The 23,957-nt window shown below is 38.3% G+C and overlaps 1 protein-coding gene across 2 annotated transcripts in view; it reads left to right on the plus strand.

The window, feature by feature from the left end:
• Positions 1-4,256: 4,256 nt before the first annotated feature.
• ALCAM (activated leukocyte cell adhesion molecule) overlaps positions 4,257-23,957 on the plus strand; it is a 217,962-nt gene continuing 198,261 nt past the window's right edge. For both annotated transcript variants that reach the window (XM_055568024.1, XM_055568025.1), the window contains exon 1: positions 4,257-5,017. In XM_055568024.1, the coding sequence (XP_055423999.1) occupies positions 4,945-5,017 (73 nt within the window). In that variant the 5' untranslated portion in view covers positions 4,257-4,944. The remainder of the gene's footprint in view (positions 5,018-23,957) is intronic.

The raw sequence follows: 23,957 nt of genomic DNA on the forward strand, positions 1-23,957 counted from the left end.
AAGTTGCCCTAGGCATTTCTTCTCTCTGGTTAAGACTATAACCAGGCTGATACTGTCATAATTGAGTTGAATTGTAGAACATTTAGCTAGTGTCCAAGAATTCCTTGGTGGTGTGTGAAAAAAAACCCACACTTTGGAATTGGTACCAGAACATATGAGTCCAATCATTGAAGACACAGTGGAAACACTTTTCATCTCTATTTTTCACTCTTTCTGTTAAGTTTGTTTCAGGGTCTCTGTTCTGTAAAGAACTCTTTCTCATTACATATCCCTCATACTTACAGAGTACTCTATGTATTTGCAAAGTATTGGCCAGAAATGTGTACTCATTGGTGGGGAGGTGGGGGTGGGGACAAAGTGAGTCAGATTTGTTGTATGCTCTTGAATTGCATACATCTTTTGTTAAAAAACTAGGAAGGCACACAAAACACTGTGACAAATGTGGTAAGTAACAAGCATCCCCAGCCTCCAAAACTATCTTTGAGAAATTTTATCTCCAGTGGGAAATTGTTTACATTGATCAAAGAAAAAATCACCTCAACTTTTTAAATGCTCACATGCCCCACCTAACTGTATTGTCACATACTGATGGATTAGTACAGATGGGGCACAAGTTCCTGACCTGAGTCTCTGGGATCCTGAGAACAGATCTCAACAGATTCTAAACTGAAAAATTGTTTACTGTGCTGTTACTGCTTTCAGCATACTGTCCTGACTGATGATGAATTCTTTTATACTGGAGATGCAAAATGCTTCTCATGTTTCAGGTAACAAGAAATATGTTTTTCTCTGGCTGAACATTATTCATTTTATTTCCTGCAATAAGAAGTACCCATTATGATGCTCTGATGCATGACTAAACTGGTAAATATCATTGGAATACTGTTTTCTAGGTTATAACAAAAGCAATTGTGATCCAGATGCACCGGAAAAGGTCTTCCTGTTAAGAACTAGGTAAAGTGGTTTAGATTGTGAAGAACAAATACTCTACTACATTGTTTTGTGGAACTTGTATTTCAAGCTTATTTCCAATTCTGAGCTCTTACTTATGCTAAATTACTAGAAATAGTATTGTCATCTCATATGCACTGACCTTGCTCATGCAGATAGGGTGCACTGCTTCACTAATTTCCTCAAGGGAAATGTATTTGAGAGTAGGAGCCTTTATTAAAGCTTTGAGACTATAAAGGAGTTTATATTTAATCAACACCCCCCTCCCCAAGCAAAAAAAGTCAAATTTACTGTTACACATTTCTGATAAATGAAGTGGATAGTGATAAGCAAGTAAATAGAAATGAAGCTCTAACATCAAAATGCCTTGGGTAGAATTGTGGCATTACCATTACTATGAATCATGGATGATTGTGTGACCTTGGAAAAGTTACTTCATGTCTCTGGTCTTCAGTTTCTTCATGAGTAAAATGAAGACAATATTAGCACCTCCCTCATAGGGTTTTTTGAGGGGTGATTATTCTACTAATTCATATAAATTGTTTAGAATAGCCTAACAAAAAGTAAGTGTTCAATAACTGTTATTAATGTTATTTATAATATATTTAATAGAGAAGGCAATGGCACCCCACTCCAGTACTCTTGCCTAGAAAATCCCATGGACGGAGGAGCCTGGTAAGCTGCAGTCCATGGGGTCGCACAGAGTCGGACAAGACTGAGCTACTTCACTTTCACTTTTCACTTTCATGCATTTGAGAAGGAAATGGCAACCCACTCCAGTGTTCTTGCCTGGAGAATCCCAGGGACAGGGAAGCCTGGTAGACTGCTGTCTATGGGGTCGCACAGAGGCGGACACGACTGAAGCGACTTAGCAGCAGCAGCAGCATAATATATGTAAAGGTCTTCTACCATTTCAGTTTAGAATTGTGTGGCTTAGTCATTGTCCCTTCTTTTTTTTCCTTTTTTTTGTCCCTTCTTTTCTCAGCATCACTGTCTTCACTCCCCTGCCAAATTCTTATTTTTATTATTTTGTAATTTCTCATTTTTTTATTATGTGATTTAATATAGAGTAGTTTCACCATCACTTTTGTAACCTTAGCTATAGATGAGTAATAACTTTTGGAGTTAGTGCTCCAAGTGTCATGTTAAGGTATTTTCCTAGGATAGGACAAATTCCTCTCTAAAAGGAATACTAGAGCAACTGAGCACTACCTACAAGCATACTTGTCCTAAATGTAAGAATGTATAGCATGCTCAACTTATAGATTGTATTTTGATCCAACTTAGCTGCACACCTTTGAAGGTGGCACTCTGATGTGTCTTCACACTTTGATTATGAGACTGACTTTTGCTCAAGGTCACTCGCTTGTGCAAAACAGGAGTTTTAACTAGACTCTGATTGCTCCCTAAAGCCCAAGCTCCTTCTACTGTGCCTAGCCAACTATTTGTGAGATTTCATTTAATCATGAGAGCAATCTCACAAAGCTGGCACTATTATTATCAGTTTTTACAAGTAAGGAAACTGAGGCTTAGAGAGTTTGAGTTCATCAAGATCATGTAGCTGATAAATGTCAAAACCCAAATCAAACACTCTGCCTTTTGCAGATCCACTTTTTAACAATTATGCTATATTAACTCTCATTCCAAAATAAAGGGGATCAGACAGAGAGAGTTGAGAGGGAGAGGGGTCCAGGTTAAATATATAGTTAGGATGATTTGTCCCCGTAAAGCTACTTAGAACTGCTATTAAAAGGGAAACAATTCCCTAAAGGATTTCTACAGGATCCCATCGGAATGCTAGCAATGCAGTCAAGCTTAACTCATGGAATACTGAATTAAAAGGTGTTTGCCTTATAGCATTTGCCTTCTTGTAGGTCCATAGATGAAAATGAGATGTTCATGTTAAAATCAAGAGGGAGAAACTACTTATTTAGAGAGAAAAAATATAAGAACTCTAGAATACTGTGAATGTAATGTAAGGAGAACCAGGAAGACAAGACTGGCAGCCTTTATCATAAAAATCACAGCAGAAGAGGGAGCTTAGAGATTTCAGCATGAAAAGAAAAAGAATTCAAAGACTTGTGTGTGCACACGCGACCGTGCTCCCGCTTGTTTTATTATTTCTCCTGCCACCAACTCCCCTCATCCCCATCTAGCTGGTGACTCAAGCCTTCTGATGAAAGAGCGCAGTATGTGAAGATTGCTAGTTGACATTCTCTTCTGGAGACTAGCCTCACAACAGGGGTGACCCTGTGGTGCACGGAAGGCTATTCAATGCCTTGGCGAAGTGGTTATGGGACCAAGATTTTATTATGCTTTGTGGATGAGAGTTGTGATCCCACATCCTGGATTTAGAGCCACTAAGGGCTTCGACAGCTCCACCCAGGTGTTCTAGAGGAAAATATTCCTTCATGCTCTCTGCCTGATCTGAAAGCAACACAGCTTCCTAATGTTCCGCCTGGGAGGTGATTTAATCTTTAGAAATTGCCGGAGAAGCCTGCCCATCTGCTGGGATGCCTGGCTTTCTGAAACGGAAAAGAAGCTTGGCTGTTAGAGTAACTTGAAGATTTCTGTTTGCAATTTAAAGTCGCCGCTTAATTCAAAATAAAAAAGACACACGCTTTGGCTTTTGCAGATACTGGGAAAATCTGTGTGACGAAGTATGGATCTAGAAATTCCTGGTTTAATTTCCCCAGGGAAAGAGTAAATATTTTCTATTTGCAACTGGGCAGTCGACTCAAGTGATCTGCCTGCAAAAGGTGTGTGCGAGAAGGGCACGTGGCGGGGGGGAGAGGGGGCGGGAGGTTAGAAGGAGGACTCAGCCTAATGAGTTGCTCCCCCAACCGCGCCAATCAGTAGCTGTTCATTTTAACTTCTCGGAGGCAAGTTCCCACCCTAGCTACCTCCTCCAGCCCCTTCCCCCCTCTTTTGCTCCCCACCCCCCACAAATTGGACCCAAAGTTGAGAGTGTCTGTCGAAGTCCGTACTCCTACCTCCCTGCCCTACTATTCCCTTTGCAGAAGAAGCAGGCTGCGATATCACGGCCGAAAAGTCCCTGAGGAGTGAGCCAGTGAACAGGCGTCTGGGGGCAAAAAAGGGCAATATGAAACGCTGCGAAGCTGCGTGGGCAGTGTGAAGTTCGAGTAGGTCTGAACAGAGCTCTGGTAACCACACTGCAAGGGGCGGTCTTGGAGGCCCTACCGAAAGCCGGCTGCTTCTGGGTCCGCTTCCTATTGGCGGGCGTGGCCCCGGGGCGGAGCCACTAAAATACCCCGCCCACTTGGGGCTCCAGGACGCGGTGCGCGCGACTTCCCAGAGGAGTTCCAGATTCGGCCTCAGTCTGGGACTTGGTCCTGCAGCGCCTCTAGGCTGCGGATCCCGCTCCTACCACCTGCACTTGGCTCTACCTCCTGCGAAGCGGGGAGCTGAGAGGAGAGAGGGAGGAGGCGAAGGGAGGAGGAGAGCGGCAGCTTACACACGCCTTCCAGTCCCTCCACTCAGAGCAGCCCAGAGACCGCCGCTGGCGCCGCTGCTATCGCTGCCACCGCCGCTGCCACCTGAGGAGACCGCCTGGACCTGTCGCCCCTCGGTTGCCACCCCCGGCAGTTCTTTCCTGATACTGGGCTTTTTATGCACACTGCCACTACCATTATTATTATTACAAGAGAAGGAAAACAACGGACCCGCTAAAAAGAACCACGTATACCTTTCCGAATTACTCAAGTGTCTCCCGGGAAAAGAGGGTCGCCGGCCCCGGGAGGAGCAGCCAAAGGGGCCGAGGGCGGGTGTGGAAGCGGAGGCGGGAGGAGTTGGGCACTGCGTGGTGGAAAGTTGCGGGCGGCGGAGACGGGAAGGTGCAGCGCCACAGCCCAGAGGGCAGTGTGTCAGGGAGAAGCCTCTGCCCCCAGCGTCCGGAGCGCGAGCGCGCGGGGCCGGGGACGACGCCCCCTCCTGCGGCGCGGACTCTGTCGGTGGTCCCTGAGGAGGAGGAATATGGCTTCGAAGGCGGCCCCCTCCTGCCGTCTGGTCTTCTGCCTCTTGATCTCCGCTGCTGTCCTTAGGCCAGGTAAGAACAGGGGCCTCGGAGCAGCCCCAGGGCGGCCTGGACCCCAGGGCTTCCTAGGTCCCGGGCCCGGGCCTCGCGCCCCCCACCCCCGTGGGCGGCGCGCCCAGGCGGTTGGGGGAGGTAAGGGACCGATGGTGCGGGCACAGAGCTGGCCCTGGGTTCCCTCACCTGTGCCGCATGTTTGAGTTCGGTCGGTTGGCTCAAGTTGGGGCAGCGACTGGGGGCACTGGATAAATCTCCAGGAAGTTTGGGTGCGGCCGGGGTCGGGGCTTCAGGGGCCCCGCAGGCGAGATTCGTCTGGTTCTCTCCCCTTCCCCCATGCGGCTCCCGCCTGGGTGGCGGGCTCTCGCCCTCTGACAACCCCCCGGGTATCAAAGTCCACGTCACTGCGCTCTGGGCAGTTTCCCTTTCGCTTAGCTCTGAGGCAATAACTCGCACTTTTTCTTGATAAATCCCGTGGTAACTTCCCCTGGGTGAGAGGTGAAGAAAGGAAGGGAGGGCTTTCCTCTTTGGATCCGCTGAAAAGCTCCGGCCGCGGCTTGGAAGCCCCTTCCTCCATTGTCTGGGTGGGTTGTGAGGGTGGGGGTGACGGCGGGCAAAGGACGCAGCCTGGACTGGAATCCGCAGCCAGGTCTGTGCGCCCTTAGTGAGGCGGCTGAGGATTGGTCAGGACCGGTGATCCGACCTCAGTTTTCAGTTCTGTATTGAGACTCATAAGGAAAAAAAAAAAAAAAACAACCCAACAACTAATATATCTCGTCTGGGAATCCCTTGCCTCCCCCTTAGGGACGTCCCCTAGCGCTGTCATCCTCGAGACCCGCTGGGTGGCTGACAGGAGTTGATCCTCACAGGGCGTTCCGCGTGCTCGCAGTCGCTTGCCAGAGCAGCAGGTTAATTTTCCCTTGACTTGAGGATTTGGGGGGACATTCTTTTCTCCCTTTGAAGTTTTGATCTGTAGCCCCTCCTAGACAGTTGAAGATAAAACTCCTACTTCCTGTTATTCCGGCTTCTGTTTGTCCTCTTGCTCCTTACTTTAGTTTTTATCAAAGGAAAACTCACTTGCTTTTCTCATCTTTTATTTCTGCATATACCTTTAGTTGTTGGCAAGCTCAGGTCAAAGCAGAGGTTTGAAAGCCTCTGGATCTCTCCCAGGAAAGGAGGGGGGAGTGAGGCTGGGGGTTAGAGCCTGAAGATCCCTGGTGTTGGTGAACCGCCACCGCTGTGTGTGTTAGTGGTGGTGGTACGCGGGAGGTGGGTGTCCTCCCCAGATCTGGTCTCTTTTAAAGTTACATTTCTAGTTGAGGTGATGAGCTCGCGTGCTGTTCTGAGGCAAGAGAGGTCTGTGACAGATCTCCGGCTCTGGGGCTGGGAGTGTGAAGCGAGAGTTGAACCGGATTGAAAGCTGGTGGGGTGGGGCGAGAACACCTGAGAAGGAGGAAGGGGAGACCCCCTTGGGTCAGGCACTGTACAAATCTCACTTTTTCCAGATCCCAGTGTCTGGTGTGGGAAGCAAGGGCACTCACTCAGGAGCCGAGGGGAGAGGAGGGAGCGTGAGGGTGCTGTAGTTTGTAAAATGCAAAGATCCACACGCCTACAGTTGGTTTTAACCCCCTGGCCACCTTAAGAGTGTAAGTCTAACCTACATCCTCCACCCCCGGACCACACGCATACGCCCAGTTTCCTTTTCTGTGCTGAATTTATTTTCAGTTGGGCCACCTCCGAGGACAGGTTTTTCCGCACTTGTAACTGCTAAAAAGGGAGAGGTTCCTCCTTCGGATCTTGGGGCGACTATTTTGGCGCAGCAAGCTCGCGTTTCTCTCCGGCACCCAACTGCATGCTTCCAGCCAGCCCGGGAGGGCTCCCTTAACGCTGCCGACCCGCCACTGATCTGCGGGTCGGAAGGCTCGGACCCTCAGATCGGCGCTTTCCTTGAATTTACCCGGCTGACCTATGCTCCAGATTCTCCATACGGCATGTGTGTTTTGAAAGAAAGGATTATGACACTAAAACCGCCATGTCCAGACTCTGGACACAAGTCTTGGACTGCAAGTGCGCCTTCTTTGGATCCCTCAGCACAGCCGAGCCCGGTGGGGATGCAGTGCCAATAGCTGGCTTATTCAAAGGCACTAACTGACTGCCCCGCGTGCAGCCCTTCATTTCCGGAGCCGTTTTGACAGTGTGTTTAGACCTAGAGTTTGTGAAACTGCCCCTGCAGGTCTTTCCGTCTATAGTCACTATATAGCATTGAAATCAATATATTGTAGGCATGGTATGTAGTCTATTTTGAAGGGAGAAGGAGAATTATCTATGAACCACGGAAAATTAATTCGGCGATAAAGGCGATGAAGTATGTGCTCATTATCTGAGGGCGCAAGAATCTCATTATTCTCGTAGAAAGAGCGTCAGCCTGTGGTGACATTTTGTATTGCTTTTTAAAAGGCTTTCCTTGGTTATTTACAGGAAGGTGGGGTCCTGTAATTATCTATTTCTTCTCTTGGGTCATCTGTGTGCACTCCTCTCTGCAATGTTTCTGAATTGCTCACTGACATAAGGTTCATTCCAAAACATAAGCACCCTTGAAGCTCTCCCTCCCCCCTCCCCCAGTGAAATATTATGTTCGGAATGCATCTGTTTATCTCAACAGGCCTTGGGAAAAACATCAAATAATGTCCTTTCAGACTACCTGATGTGGGACTATTAAAATTTATAATTTGAAAACTGCAAACTGCTTAGAAGCCAGTAATATTGCTGTTTCCTTGACGATTTAATACAATAGCAATTCATAATTTAATGGGTCACTATTTAAAGTAAACTGCTTTCCTAGGTTTGTTTCAGGACCATTTACCTTCAGGCACTTGAGCAAGTCATTTCACCATCTTGGGCTTCAGTATCGCATATATAAGGAAAAGGGTGGACTGAGACTCTGCTGAGAGCTCTGCCAGCTCAAAATTCTGTTTCTAATGACCTAAGGTAAAAAGCCCATTTAGGCAAGGCAGAGTCATTTTCCAATTGTATTTTTCTAATGCTTTCAGACAGTCTGGACAGACACAATTCCTATAAATTCTATTACTAGAAAAATGTGAGTGGCTCCCAATTGCTATTTTTCCATCTTTTTTCCTTCTTTTTAAACTCATAACTTGTGCTTACTCCTCTGGGCCTGAATCAGACTATTAAAAAATGTATAATAGAATTAGTCTCCCATTCTCCTGGTAAAAGGGATCCCAACAGTCAGAAAAGGCTTTAGGTCGTTAAAAAAAAAAAAAAATCAGATACAGAAAAACTCTTTACTGCAGCCCATCCCTTCTGGAAGACTGGCTGTATTTAAACTTCATATATAGTTCCTAGAATAAAATGTAAGTCATGGTTTATGCTAATATGTTCAAAGTCTTATATGTACACATTAAAAATGCTCCTAAACAAACTTGATTTGCTTCATAGTTGTGTGTACAATACAGAAGTAAATAGAATATAATAATGCTTTTGTGTCATTTTGAAATCTGTAGAAATCCAAAATATTTTTATGACTAGATTCTAAACTTTTTCTGACTTTTTAGAAAATCTAAACTAGCTTGTCTTTAAAAATAGAAATTTAGAAGAAATGCTTCTCTATTGTTGACTTATTAAAAAGAAAAAAATCAACAAAAACCTACTTTAAGACTCCTAAAAGTTAACAAAAAATTCTTTATATTGGTATTAGTACTCATGTGTTCAGTTTGTAGCTATGCTGCATAAGAATTTTGTAACCTTGGGGAAGTTATTTTTCTACTCCTTTTTATTTCCCATCTGTAAAATTATCTCCTTGTGTAGTGCATCATTCTGATTTTGGTGAGATTAGTAACTCCCTTGCTCAGCATTTTGAATTTTTCAAGTAAAACATGCTATATTAAGACTTTTATTATATCCTTAATAGAGTAACACTTTTAAATATATTCCACTTATCACTTTGACCTTTTTATTAAAAGCAGGCAAAAATGATTTCTTTTTTTCCCCTTTTCACCCTCAAGTTTTCATGACACTAAATACAGGCCTTTGTAAAACCAAGCACTAAGTTGTCAGCATTACTTAGTGTAAGATGGCAGCTTTTTGTCATATAGTATTTTAAATGCTTTATAATCACCCTGTTTTATATTCCCAAACACACCTCTTTTTGTTCTAGTCATCTATTTTACATAAAACGTCATCAAAGAGTTCTAGCTCTCTGGAACAATTCTCTCAAGTAGACACATGCAATGTGTATCCCAAATATACAGGAGAGCAACATAGGTGCAGCTATGATAAAAGAGTAACTCTGTGCCTGTGTGTATACACAGAAACTTTCATTTCCCTCAAAGTGTTAATTTTATTCTTAATTGTTAGGTTTTCATAAAGGCCCATTTTATTTCTCACACATGATTTTATATAGCATATTAAGAATTCAGCTAACTTATTGGAATACTAAAGAAAATTTTCTTGGGAGTGGTAAGTGATGAATTAATGTTTATTTGATTATTACTTTTGGATATCAGCTCCTTTTTATTTTCGATACAGATTGAAAAAGACCAGAAAAATGTCCATTTATATTTCTCATTACTTTTTTATTTGGGCATAAGTTTCCTTTTCCTGTGGAGAACAAAGCCAAGACTAAAATATATCTAAAAAAAGGATATTATTGGCTTTTGATAAGGTTAAATCTTACAGTTATTACAAGTATCCCTATAGTGTACAAAATATGATCATATATTTGTAGTTACTGATATTTTCATCCAGCTAATTTCTCTGTTTAGATAACAAAATTTATGTTCTCTCCCCCGAACGTATTAGACAGAATACCATATATATTTCAGCTAGGCCTAGTTCCAAATGTGCTGTAGTATTCAGTAATTGTTTTATGGTAACCTATTATCAGATCCCATTATTGTAGTGTATGTTCCAAGAATGAAATTAGCTTTTAGTGCTTCCTCTTTTATTTATCCAGTCAGTTCCCAATTATCCATTCTATTCAAGGGGCAATCAGAGTTGTGCAAAATCCAAAAATTTCTAATCAAAGGATTATGCAATTCAACTTTGAGTTGAGGTACTTCAATGAACATGACTATGACTGACCTTCTAAGAATTCATAGTATTGCAATATAATGAAATGAAATTGTGGGAGAAAAGTCTAATCAGAAATTAGACAGCTGTCCAGTTCCTCTGGCTTGCTTACCTGCCTTTTTACTCCCCAAAAGCTCTATTCTCTGTCACTCCATGACCCATACATCATGGTAGATCCAAGACACTCCTGGATTATGCCTGGTTTATTCAATTATTAATGGTACCCTTTCACTCTCACAAGTGCAGTTTGGATGGCAAATTATATGGTCACAATAATTATTAATGATTTGACTGTCTATGTGTCTGTCTTAGAATACTTAAGTTAGAATACTACAGTTAAGGCATTCCTCATCCTGACACACTGCTTATTTCTAACCTTTTTAATTTAAGTATCAGCTACAGTGAAGTATCAATAAGGGGTTATATGTTTCTTTAATGTCAAGTTCGACAGAGATATAAGGTTATGGCTAGAACCCCAGAATATTGTAGTATGTGTGAAACATTAAGGATTCCATGGACTGGAGTGGAAATCAAATCGACCTGAGATGCCAAGAGAGTAGTGGTATTTGGAATTCACCCGAAAGCTATATTTAGCCATGGAGTTATCTAGAGAAGGCCTATTTCAATTTGATTCTGAAATCCTTTCTTAGCCAGCTGCACAATTCTCATTCTGTTCTTCTGTAAAGTTTCTCAGTAGCTCCATTGTCAATTTAGATCTAAAAATAAATTACCAAGGATATCTATACAGTTGTAGGAGGGTATCGAGTCTTTTTGTATATGTGAGCTACAGTTGTGAGCTATCAGTTAGATATGGTGACTTGACTTGCAACAGCCAACAACATGGCCATGACAGTCGGTGTCAAGACTGATTGTTTCTAATTGGTCACTCACTGGTTGGTTGGTTCATCTGTCTCTGAGGGTCTCAGATATTCAGAAAACTCCAAAAGCAAATGGAGGTAGGAAATGTGAGAGGGTATTATCTAAGCACACAGTTAAAGGGTGCCATAGATTTGTCCTTATTAATAGAATAGATTGAAGGGAGAGGGCATTGGACACTGTGGCTAAAACTCTTATCAGCATATTCTTAAGTACTTTCCCTAATAGTTGAGAGGTTTCTGGGGTATAAAATTTACCTAGCTCCAAATCAAGCAAAAAACAAAAAGAAGTCTTGCTACTCTTATTAAAATTTTGAACCACAATGTGTCAGTTAACTATGCCACATAATAAAGTACTCCAAAATATAATGGTTTAAAACAGCAACTGTCTTATGTAGTTCATTATTTTTCTGTTTGGCAATTTAGACTAGACATTTGGGTGCTTTTATGGTTTTAGTTCCATATCATTCTATTGTAGTCTGCTGTGGGTCAGCCTATGTAGCTTTGTGTTTGGGATTTAACTGGTTGTTGTTCAGGAAAAATTAATTATTTTCCATAGTCTTTCATTTTCTGATTAGCTTCCATAGGCTAGTTCTCTTGATGGAAGCTGGATTCCGAGAGAAGGCAGAAGTGTGCAAGTCTTCTGGAAAACCATTCTGCCACATTCTGTTTGTAAAGACAAATTTCAATCCCAGCTCAAATTCAAGGGTGGGGAAATCATCTCCATTTATTGAATGGAAGGAGCTAAAAATCCCTTTGCTAAAGGGGTTGATAAAGACCAGGAGAGAGGGTTAGTATTATTTTTGCAATAAGTCTGCCTCTCACAATAGTAGTGAGGAGTGTGGCAGTAGCAGGGATCCTTCCTACAGATCCTTAACTCCATATCCACAGTTTACACCCTTCTTTTCCAGATTATTAGGCACAACATATTATAGGGGCTCATATATTGTAGAGCAGTGTCCAATAAGAATACTGTTGCCCACTGTTCAAACTTAATTTTCCCCTGGAATAAAATTATGGCAAGTTTAATCTGTGTATGTGTGTGTGTATGTGTATGTGGAGAGAGACACTGAAGGGTTAAAGGCATGCAGTTCATGATCAGAAGCTAAAATGTGATAGAAGAGAGGTTACTGGAAAACTGAGAAGGTGTCTTAGACTTCCGTCTTGTTCAGTTCTTCTATTTGACAGCTAAGATAGAGGAACATACAGGTAAAGAGAAGTAAAATTCAAAAGAAACTTAACCACCATTTTTGGGACAGCAGTGGTTTTAGTTTGATGTATGTTTAGACCCATAGGTTCAAGGTTTTAGAGCTATGAAGAACCTTAAAAGAACTTAGCTACTTGCTTAAGATCATATAACCAAGCCAAAATTAATTAAAACTCTTGTCAGTTAACCATTCAACACATATAATAGCATTCAAATTGTGTTCAGTATGTGCAAAGCATTGAGCTTGGTGCTGGAGATACAGTAATAAACTAGCTACTAAATAGCCAAGTCTTTCATGTCAAGAAATTATGTTCTCTCTGGGAAACAGACATAAGTCAACTAATTATATAATTATTGGATAGAACTTTTGCTAAGTACTACGAGGATGCATAAAGAACATTTTACATCAGTGTGGCCAAATTTGGTCAGGAGGTTAGGAAAACAAATCAGAAAGGTTCTTTCAAGAAGTGATATCTAAAGTTGAGAGATAATTAAGCAGAAGATATGAACTGAAGGAATGAGATGAGTGAATACACTAAGGAGAAGGAATATGGTTCTCACTCCTGGAGGTAACCAGGAATTTCTTGACGTTGTTCAAATTCTTTTTTGTAATTTCCCTAATTTACTTGCCAGTTGTGGGGTTCAGCAGAGGATCTCTTTGATTTTATTCAAATTCTTGTATACTAACACATATTTGCATGTTTACTTTCTCCACTTTAAAAATACCTAGGGGGAACATACTCTACATACCATTTTGTACTTTTCCTTTTTCATTTAGAAGCACATTTTGGAGAATAAAAGAATATCTAATATCAGCTCATCTCTACCTCATTTTTTCACATGGTGTATTGGAGTTTATTGTGCATACCATAATTAACCATTTCCCCAGTTCTTGGAAATGTAGATTTTTTTCCTAATCTTTATTACAAACAGTGTGGTAGTGGACATTTTAATACTGGTTCTCCTTCATAAGATCAATTATGTTGGCAGGAAAATATCTTAGAAGTGAAATTGCTGAGTCAAAGAATATATGTATTTTACATTTAGAAAGAGATTCTGTTAATAATTACAGTTCAAAGAGGATATATTGAACTGTATACTTAAAAGTTGCTAAGAAAGTAGATCTTAAAAGTTTTCATCACAGAAAATAATTGTAACTATGTGTGGAGATGATGGTTAACTAAACTTATTGTGCTGGATGGTTTTTGCAATATATACATCTATAAAATCATTATGTTGTACACCTAAAACAAATATATGTCAATTATATTTCTATTTAAAAATGGAATATGTATCTTTGAGAAGTTTCCTCAGCAGCTCAGCAGTAAAGAATCTGCCTCCCAATGCAGGAGCCTCAGAAGACTTGGATTTGATCCTGGGATTGGAAGAACCCCTGGAGGAGGACATGGCAACTCACTCCAATATTCTTGTCTGGAGAATCCCATGGACAGAGGAGCCTAGAGGGCTGTGGTCCATAGTGTTGTGAAGAGTCAGACATGACTTAGCACACAGGGGCATATCTTTAATCGCAACAAAGGTATATGCGGATGCACCTTACCCATACTTCTCTACTATTACTATAACTTTTAGAAAACCAGGATAATATGTTAATTCTTATTTATTTAGAGCTTGTGGGAAAAATGAGAATTATAGGGATAATTGGCACACATCTTTATGTAAGGGAAAATTATAGACAATTTAATGTCTAACTTGAATACACAGGAGTTATTGTTTAGTCGCTAAGTTCTGTCCAACTCTTTTAACGACCCCATGAGATGTAGCCCGCCAGGCTCCTCTGTCCATGGGGTTTCCCAGGCAAGAATCCCGAAGTGGGTTGCCATCTCCTTCTTCAGAAGATCTTCCCCACCCAGAGACTGAACCTGTGTCTCCTTCATTGGCAGGTTGATTCTTTGCCACTGAGCCACTGGGGAAGCCCCAGTATACAGGACGGTGTGTGCATGCTCAGTCATGACCATGGAGCCACAAATGCAGGAAAGAAGTGCATTTATTATGAATTATTATCATTGCTATTTCCACATAAGATAGGTAACTTTTAGAACATAAACCATATAATCATGAGCCATACTTTTTTTCCATTTTAGAAGATTCATACTCTGTGGGATGAGATTAACTGAAGCAGTGGATTAAGAGGGAGCAAGATGTGAACCTTAAGAGTAGTTGATAATGCTTTTTATCACACAAGTGGTTTCCAAGTATTCATGTTAGTTCATTGTGGATGCAATATACATTTGTGGGTGGTCTCACTGACGCCATTTTCTAAACTGTTTAATAAGTTTTACTAAACAGACCTCATTTTTAAGTAAATCATATTTTGAAAAGTTCTTCCAAGTTTGTTTTAACACGATTGTCAAAATTAGTTTTGAGCTGATAAAAATACCATCTTCCATAAGTTTATGAAAAATATCAGTGCTATTACATATGTTTCACCCTGTAATTTTTGGCCCAACTATGGAAATGAGTAAAGTATAATTTTATAATTACTTTTATGTGGAGAAACCATAAAATATATACATGAAGTTTCCAACAAGTATATGCTGAAGATATATTTTTAAAAGGCAACAAATGCTCATAATGGACTTACTGTATGTACATACTGTAATTTTATAAATAAAGCAATTTCTGCCTAGCATTTACTTTTAAATATTCAAACTTGTGGCCTTCATTCTATAGGCATTTTCTCTACCTAGTGATAGGTATGACATTTTCTAAGAAAAATGTTTATGTTGGTCATAAGGCATAGGTTTTATATTTTTGCAGAGATGAACAAAATATGAATAATGAATAATGCTTTTGATATCAGATCTAAGAGAAAAATGTAATATATATTTGGATTTATCCTGTTGGATTAATCCTCTATGAAGCCCATCCCCAGTGTATCATAATCTAATTCTCAAATAGAAAATTTCCATTAGAAATGACTGATTAGTATATGATAAAACAGCTTTTCTTATCATACTGGAATGGCAAATAAATATGTTTATTAAAACAAAACCTGCATCAACTCAGCTGTTTTTCTCTTTGCTGATAAGTATGTATTCTTTCTAAAATAAATGATTAAACAGTAAAAAGAGTAGAGTTTCCAGGTATGGTTTGGAGGTAATCATTTTCTAGAAATGATCCTCAATATTGAGCTAAAAAGGATTTTAATTACCTGAGTAGTGATTTTGTGTGTGTGTGTGTGTGTGTGTGTGTGTGTGTGTGTGTACACTGTGGCTATACCTCAGTGGTATTAAAAAATAATTGCTTAATTTTTGTAGACTGTCACTGCTTACAGATTTTACAGACTGTCAATACATAGCGTATATTCCATTGCACAAGAGCTCAAGAACTTGGGCTGTGGATCAGAACAATAGTTTGATTACTGTTTCTTGCCTTTATCTTCTCGTTTGTAAAACGAGGATTACGATACTATCAAGTTCATTTGATGTGAATATTCAAGAAGGTAATGAAGGCATAGTGCATGACTCAGTGCCTGGCACAAAGTGGACTCTCAACCAATAATAATCATTATGAATCACATTTTCTGTATTCATAATATTATAATAAATTTCAGTTTATTTGTAACAGAAAAATATGTGAAATACCTCACTTTACTAGTTGGAAGATATATTTAGTTCCATTAAAGTACATTTTTGAGTTTCCATAACAAAATTGGAATTCATATTCTTATTAGGATGTATCATAGTCCCAGTATCTGCCAAGTAGCTTTTCAGTTTTACAAACTCAAGGAAAACAAAAGAAAAACACAAATTGAAAATTGCAGCCTTAAAATGTAATTTTCTGCAAACAAAAATCATTAAAGAAAAATAACACTTTGTAAAATTATAAAGACATAAGCAATTTATAATATTATTCTTAGAAATTGATATTGCATATGTGCTTCTATAATTTGAAAAGTATTAGAGCTTGAAAAGGGAAAAGTTTTACAGTATTATAATAGAGTTGTTTTGAAGACAAAATTATGATTTTAAATACAAGATGCATTTTCTCAACCATAATTCAATAGAGGGAGCTCCACTACTTTACTTTTATGAGTACTGTAGGATGCTTCTATTTATTATGATTTTCTGCTGACCTCTAATTTAATAATGAAATTATTAAAAATCTATAATTTTAATATTAATGATGTTTTTGAAATTGAACAATAGTTTCCTCTTATTAATGGAATTCAAAAAGTGCTTCTGCAAATAATATATGTTTTAAAACCCTAGTTCTTAGTTCTCTATATCCTTTGAATAATAAATCACTAGAGGAAATTAAAGTAGATATACTCTTGAGAAGCATACTTCAAATTAATACAGCAAAACATCAAAGGACAAGTTTATTTCCAGTGATAAAATAATGAATATTTTGATATTACTTTTGTGATATCTGTTAAATAAGACAGTTATATATTGGAATAGATTTTTCACACTCTGCCTAGATTTTTAAACAAGTGATTATAGATTTCTATGTGCAAATAGCCTATACTCATATCTTTTGCTCTTTTTTATTTTTCCAAATATCCCCTTGATTTAGATAGCTCCAACTATATTTTCAGTCTAAGTTGAAATCTGTCACTTGTGTGTGACCCTGACAATTCATTTATCTTTTCTGGGGTTCACTTTTGTCATGGAAGTATTGTCTCATATGATTTCTAAGGTCTTAAAAATTCTAAGATTCAAAATTACACATTGATTTAGAAAAATTTATACAGGTTTGAACCAGTAGTAATCAATAACTTTTACTGGAGGCCCAATTAAGAAAAAAGGTTTTTAAATTATGATTCTTATTTACTTTTTATTCAAAACAGAAGTTATGAGTTCTACAGAAAATTGCCTAATTCTATACATAGACCTCCTAATTTATTTTATTTTTTTTCTTTCTTTATTTTATTTTAAATATAAATTTATTTATTTTAATTGGAAGCTAATTACTTTACAAAATTGTATTGGTTTTGCCATACATCAACATGAATTCACCAAGGGTAATTTATTTTAAAAATGCCATCAATTAAAGAAATGGCCCAGTACGTGTAAGAATTGCCAACAAAGAGACATCTTTTAAACATTTCATAAATTAAAGTTAGATAGGTGCTTTCATGGCAGTGCTAATAGGGAAACCTGGGATTGAGGCCTGTAACTTATTCATTATAGTTTTAAGCATTCTTTGAAGTAAGTGCTCGTTTAATTTAGCTTTCTTTCTGTTTAGATTAGAGTTTTGAGAGTGTGGCTTCTGGAGGCAAACTGAGTGGTTTTGAGACCTCATCTCCACTCTTCACCTTCTTAGCTGGGTGACACTGGGAAAATTGTTTAATCCCTCTTCTGTAATAATGCATGCAATAGGGGCAAGCTCATTCAGTAGTGTGGTTGTCAAATAATCTGCTCTCAGTCCATTGTTAATATTACTGAAATATTTAAATTCAGTTAATCTCCAACTTTCCCCAAATATGATTATAAACCCAACTTACTCCCACTAATATAACACATAAAACAGAGAGGTCTCAGGTTGTTCAAAATTATAAAATTGACAGCTGTAGCTCCTCCCCAGTCCACCTGTTTTCTCTACTCAAGAAGTAGACTATGAATGACAGTGATGTCATGTTATTTATTAGTCATTAACTTTGAATTTATTCGTTATATGAAACAAGTCATTCACAAATGCCTAGACTTTATCCATTAATTATTAGTATTATATTCATTATGACACAATTCTTATCTGATAATGAAGCATAATTGCATTGTGATCTAAATTTAGAGGTAAAATTAAAGCTAAAATTTCAGACTGTAGTTCACAGTGTCTGAAAGCATACTGTTGTTTTAGGTCATTCTTGTAAGTTGGCAAGAGGTAATTTAAGAGTAAGAAAGTGTGTATGTGCTTAAGACAGATTTATGTAGACCCTAGATTCAGAGTACAATAGAGTAGTGATCATAAGCAATTTTAAGGAAGTAAAAAAAAATAGTCTGTTTTCCCAAACTTCAGTCTAGCACCCCTCCAATCTCTTCTACCTGCCATTAAAATGAAATTAAGATGTGAAAGAATCTTGTTACTGTTCTGCTTAATATACTTCAGTGGCTCTCTGTTACTGTAAAGATAAAATACAAACTTATAAGTGTAACATTTTAGGTCCTTCATGCCTTTCTTGACACAGTCTTTCTTGGAAATCTGTGCTCCAGCCATACTTCTAAGTGTGCCATGACCTCCTTGACCCTGTGTTGTTATTCATGTCACTGTCTTATTCCAGATTTCTCTCTCTACCCTCCTCCATCACCATCTCTTTGCCTGAAAAATAACTGGCATCTCCATCCAGACACAATTTGGATGCCATCTTCAGAAATTCTTCCGTTATTGCCCTAAAGTGTATGCTCTCTATAGTTCTAAAGCTAATTTCCTCTATTGCCCAATGCCTGTTTACTCATTTCTGTCTACCTTAGAGGATTTTTCAGAGAAGGCAATGGTACCCCACTCCAGTACTCTTGCCTGGAAAACCCCATGGACAGAGGAACCTGGTAGGCTGCAGGCCATGGGGTCGCTGAGGATCGGACACGACTGAGAGACTTCACTTTCACTTTTCACTTTCATGCCTTGGAGAAGGAAATGGCAACCCACTCCAGTGTTCTTTCCTGGAGAATCCCAGGGACGGGGGAGCCTGGTGGGCTGCCGTCAATGGCTGTTCGACTCTGTCGAACAGAGTCGGACATGACTGAAGTGACTTAGTAGTAGTAGTAGTAGTAGTAGTAGTAGTAGTTAGTAGTAGTAGTAGTAGAGGATTTTTATGTTCTGGAGGCAGGGGCTATGTCTTAATCTCTTTTCCTACTCAGAGTCTACTGATACACACCATATCCCCCATAAATATATGAGGGGGATTGAATAAATACATTAAGTAAAAATAGAAATCTTAATAAAGTGAAAGAAAGTGAAAGTGAAGCCGCTCAGTTGTGTCCGACTCTTTAGGACCCCTTGGACGGTAGCCTACCAGGCTCCTCCGTCCATGGGATTCTCCAGGCAAGAACACTGGAGTGGGTTTCCATTTCCTTCTCCAGGGGATCTTCCCAACCCAGGGATCGAACCCGGGTCTCCCGCATTGGAGGCAGACGCTTTAACCTGTGAGCCACCAGGGGAAAAAGCCCTTAATAAAGCCTATATATATATTTTATATATGAATATCTGTACTGGGACAATTTTTCAATGGTTTTTAGAAATTCAGTTAGAGAACGGATAATCTCCTGAATTACGGTTCTTGAAAAGAAATATTTGCCATATTTTACCCAAGCTGCCGGCTTCCCTGGTGGCTAAGATGGTAAAGAATCTGCCTGCAATGCAGGATACCTGGATTCCATCCCTAGGTCAGGAAGACCCCCTAGAGAAGGGAATAGCTGCCAAATCCAGTACTTTTGCCTGGAGAATCCCATGGACAGAGGAGCCTGGTGGACTATAATCTATGGGGTCACAAAGTGTCGGACACGATTGAGCAGCTGACTCTCACTTTTTCACCCAAGCTATGCAATGAAGTATACAAAGAAGTAGAGTAAAGTTGGTCTAATTTTACTTCCAGGTGTCAATCCAGGTTAACATAAAATAAAAACCTTAATAACTGTGTTCCTTTAGTGTTCATAGACATTGAACATTAAAGGTAAGATCATCCAGAGAAATACAGAAGTGCATTTAAACTGATTTATTTTTGTTTTTAAGACTAAGTTTTTCTAGGAAAATTATAGGAACACATCCTCAATAGGCAGTAAATGACTGGTAATAATTTTATTTCTCCTGTTTTGAATTCTTAAGTTAAAACTTTGGATCAGGGCATTTTCCTGATTATGGCAAAAACAGGATAGAAAAGATTTCATTAGAAGTTTATTAGTCACACAGGCAATATTGAATATATTTGTACCACAGAAGATACGTATGTATTGTGGGCCATGCCTTGAAGGCTGTTAATGGTAAAATATCAGAGATAATTTGAAAAAAATCTAGTGTTACTTCTGCAGAAGTATTTTTTATTGAAGAATTTTTAAAATGTAGGCACAGATAGAGAAAAGTTCATGAAAAAAATGGATTTTGTTTTTACTGAAAAATAAACCTTGTGCACTTGAAACTTACATTTTTTCTCTGGGTAAAGTAATCTTAATCCTTATAAGATTTCTAGTTAAAGTCTTTTTTAAAACATAAGCCTTTATTTATTTTTTACTTTACCGTGACTCCTTCCCAGTTGTTTGGAATTTTAACTTTCCTATCATGGCTTTATTCTGTTATGCCCTATAGAATACCTTGTTAGTAAATTTTTACTTCTATGGTCTGATACTCAAGTCCTGAATCCCACAGAGAAATTCTAATATTTTCTAGTATATTATAAAAGTCCTTGTCCAGATAAACCAACACAAATGCAACACATTGTCATTAATAGTTCCCACAGATTATATACCTGGTATGCTCCATGCACAGTAGTACCTTAGAAAAGAATGACCAGTATATTTGTATAATCAATTTTAAGCCTAAAGACTATACTTTTTATTTTATATTTTCCCCCAGGCATTTGTTTTTTTAATTTTTCATTGGCATATAGTTGATTTAAAATATTGTGTTAGTTTCAGGGGTACAGCAAAGTGATTTAGTTATTCACATATCTATTCTTTTCCAGATTATTTTCTCATATAGGTTATTACAGAGTATTGAGTACAGTTGCCTATGCTATACAGTAGGTCCTTGTTGATTATGTATTTTACATATAATAGTGTGCATAGGCCATTTAGTTTTTTATTTTATTATTTTTTTAATTTATTTATATTTTGAGTTACAAAGTCTACTGTCACTTTCAGCCTTTATAATATAGGACTTTGAATGTGTATAGTGTTGAATGCATATGTATCAAAAATTAATCACTGTAAACATATTCTCAAATAAAGCCAAGTAAATGAGACTTTTTATTTATATATATAAAACTGGTTGGGACATGTCAATGACCTGTCAAGAGTCTGGATTAATCAAGTAGTCCACATGAGAATTTTTTTTTTTTAATGTCTTCTACTGCTTGAAAAAATGTTACTGATTTCTATGACAAATGTTGCATGGATTCTAGGGTTCTCATATAGGCTCCACATTAACAATATTGTGATCCAACAAAGCAATCATCCCACAGTCGTGTCAGACAATATATAAATCATAGAGCTTTCAATTTTCCATGGATAGAGAATCTAAGGTTAATACAATGAAATAATTTTCCTTATCAATGAGCCTTATTTTATTCTATGTTAACAGGTTTCAAAAGTTAAATTTTCTTATAGAAGATGTGATTACAGGAAAAAATGAGTATTTTGTATATGCTATAAAAGACAAGGGATGCTTAAGGGGGCAGCCTGTACTACAGAGGAATATATAAGAGTGAATGAGTGGACCTCTCTACAGAGAGAAAAGAGAGACAAAACTTGAATTCTAGCATGAAAGAGAAATTGCTATTTAAAAAGAGTTTATCACAGATTGCTTATGTGGACCCGTAGCATCATACCATAAAATAATTTTTCTTTTCAGCTCAGCACCTGGTTGATAATATTCTCTAGTAATTCCAAATTTGAATCTCTCTTCTCAATAACTAAAAATCACTTAATGTTTTTTTAAATCTTGGAGTAGGGAGAACAATGGCTGGAAAGAAACCTCTTATGGAGAAATTTTGATGCAAATCTCTATTGAAACCCAGATAATTATTAACCAAATTTAGCAGTGTCTATCCAATATTACCATAGCAGAATGTGAAATTATCAAAGTTGAGTAATTCTGAATGGTATGTTTGCTGAATTCTGGAGATCAACTTAAGTTAAATCAAGTAATTCTAGGGCATATCATTTAGTAGTGAAATTATATAAATATACAATATAACTGTCATTTTCCAACTAAGCATATTTATGTATATTCTGATCAGTGATGAGTGCTGAAGTCTTGTTTATACAAATCCAGTTCCCTACATGAACCAGCAAGAATCTGCTAAGACAGTGTTTTTGAAACTACTCCCCCTACAGATGGATGGAGCATATGCTATTAACATAGTATTAAATGATCTGCCCTAAACCTAGGGATTAGTGGGCCTGAGATAAGACTTGAGCATTGAGCTTCTGTTTCAAAGAGTGGGTCTGGGCTGAAATGAAGAGTTTAACTCCCAAGTTTGCAGAGAAAGTTAAAGTTAGAGAAATGAGTATAACAGAAAGATAAGTGGGTGACTACTCAACTTCTGGAAAAGGAAGTCTGATGGGTGGATATCCTGAAGGAGGAAGAAGTGGATATTAGAAAACCAGAGTTAGGTATACAAAAATGAAGCAGTGAAATATCTTTGGTTAGAACAGGTGCCTCTACATCTGTTTGGCATCAACTGCACAATGGCTCGTGTTTAAGCCGACTGAATTCAAGACCATAATAACTGCAAATTTGGTTCCACTTACAGTTTCCCTTCCCTGGTTTATTCATAAGGCAAGAATTCAGCCAAATCAATTCTTATTGGCAGGGGACATTACTCCCCATGCTTAGATTTTGTGACACTTTCCCCCACATACTACCTTCCTTCCTTCTTTCCCCATTGCCTTTATCCTGAGACATTAGACCCTGCTTCCTGACAGCCTCAACTTGGCCTCTCATTATATTAAAATAAATATATGTGTTTAGTTGATTTTTAAATGAGTTGTGGATTTTTTAAAAGCTAAAATAGTGTGAGAGATGTTTATTATTTCCTATAGAGTTACACACATTTATGAGACACATGCCTGTTTGAACACAAAGCCCAATTCAAGAACTACCAAATAACTCGTTATCATTATATTCCTTTTTCAAGCACAATCTCTAATGTTTAGAATGGTATCCTTCTGAATTTAATTGTTTAACATGAAAACAAGGTCAAAGGTAGAATGATCAAGTTACCTAATAAACATTATTTTCCCAATAGTTTTAATCTCACTCTGGTTAATATCATATTAAGTGTTATATTAATTATACTATTATATATCATTATATTAATGATACTTCAAATTGGTAAATTTTGAGTTTTATCTTTTCTCACCTCAGATAATTTTTTAGATAGATATTTAGAGATTTATCCTTAAAAATTAAAATAACTGAGTGATAATTACATTTTCCACAGCAGTGTTTAGTAGTCAAACAGGCTGAACTTCCAAATGAGTTTGCTACAGGAATGGCAGGCGGAAATAAAAAATAAAATATTTAACCAAACCTCTCCACTCCCCACAAAATACCATCAAACAAAGCCCGGAAACAGTTCAAACATAAGATCATCCTTTACTTTTTTGTGGTTATTTACTTTGCCTTCTGGAAATATTGCACAATCTGTTAGTTTTTTCTCTTTAGATGTTTGCAGGATATGGGATGTACTACTAAGTTTTTTAAAAATGAATTGATTCTCACAACAGAACCTGTGTGTACTTGTTAACCACATAACTACATTATTAACTATAGTTGCTTCACAAATAGTAAAATAAAATGAAAAAGAAGCTAAGAAAACAGTTATATACTTCACTAACTTTATTGTTTAATGATTAAACTAGAAAATATTTAATAGTGAGTGTTTGTTTATCATTGTTAAATCAGTAACAGTAACCAGGATCGTTGTGGCGTTGATAACAGTGACCAAGAGCTTTCCTACTTGGTGAGGCTTGACTGCCAGTGATCAATGGCAGAGTGATGTAGGAGACTGGAGAGGAAAAATGAGCCCCAAGTTTCAGTTCTGCCCTGGGATTTTGTTGTTTTCTGTTTCTTTGGTTGCTCAATGATGATATTAGGCCAGAACATGTGA

This window comes from Bubalus kerabau, chromosome 2, assembly GCF_029407905.1.
Source record: "Bubalus kerabau isolate K-KA32 ecotype Philippines breed swamp buffalo chromosome 2, PCC_UOA_SB_1v2, whole genome shotgun sequence".
Lineage (NCBI taxonomy): Eukaryota > Metazoa > Chordata > Mammalia > Artiodactyla > Bovidae > Bubalus > Bubalus kerabau.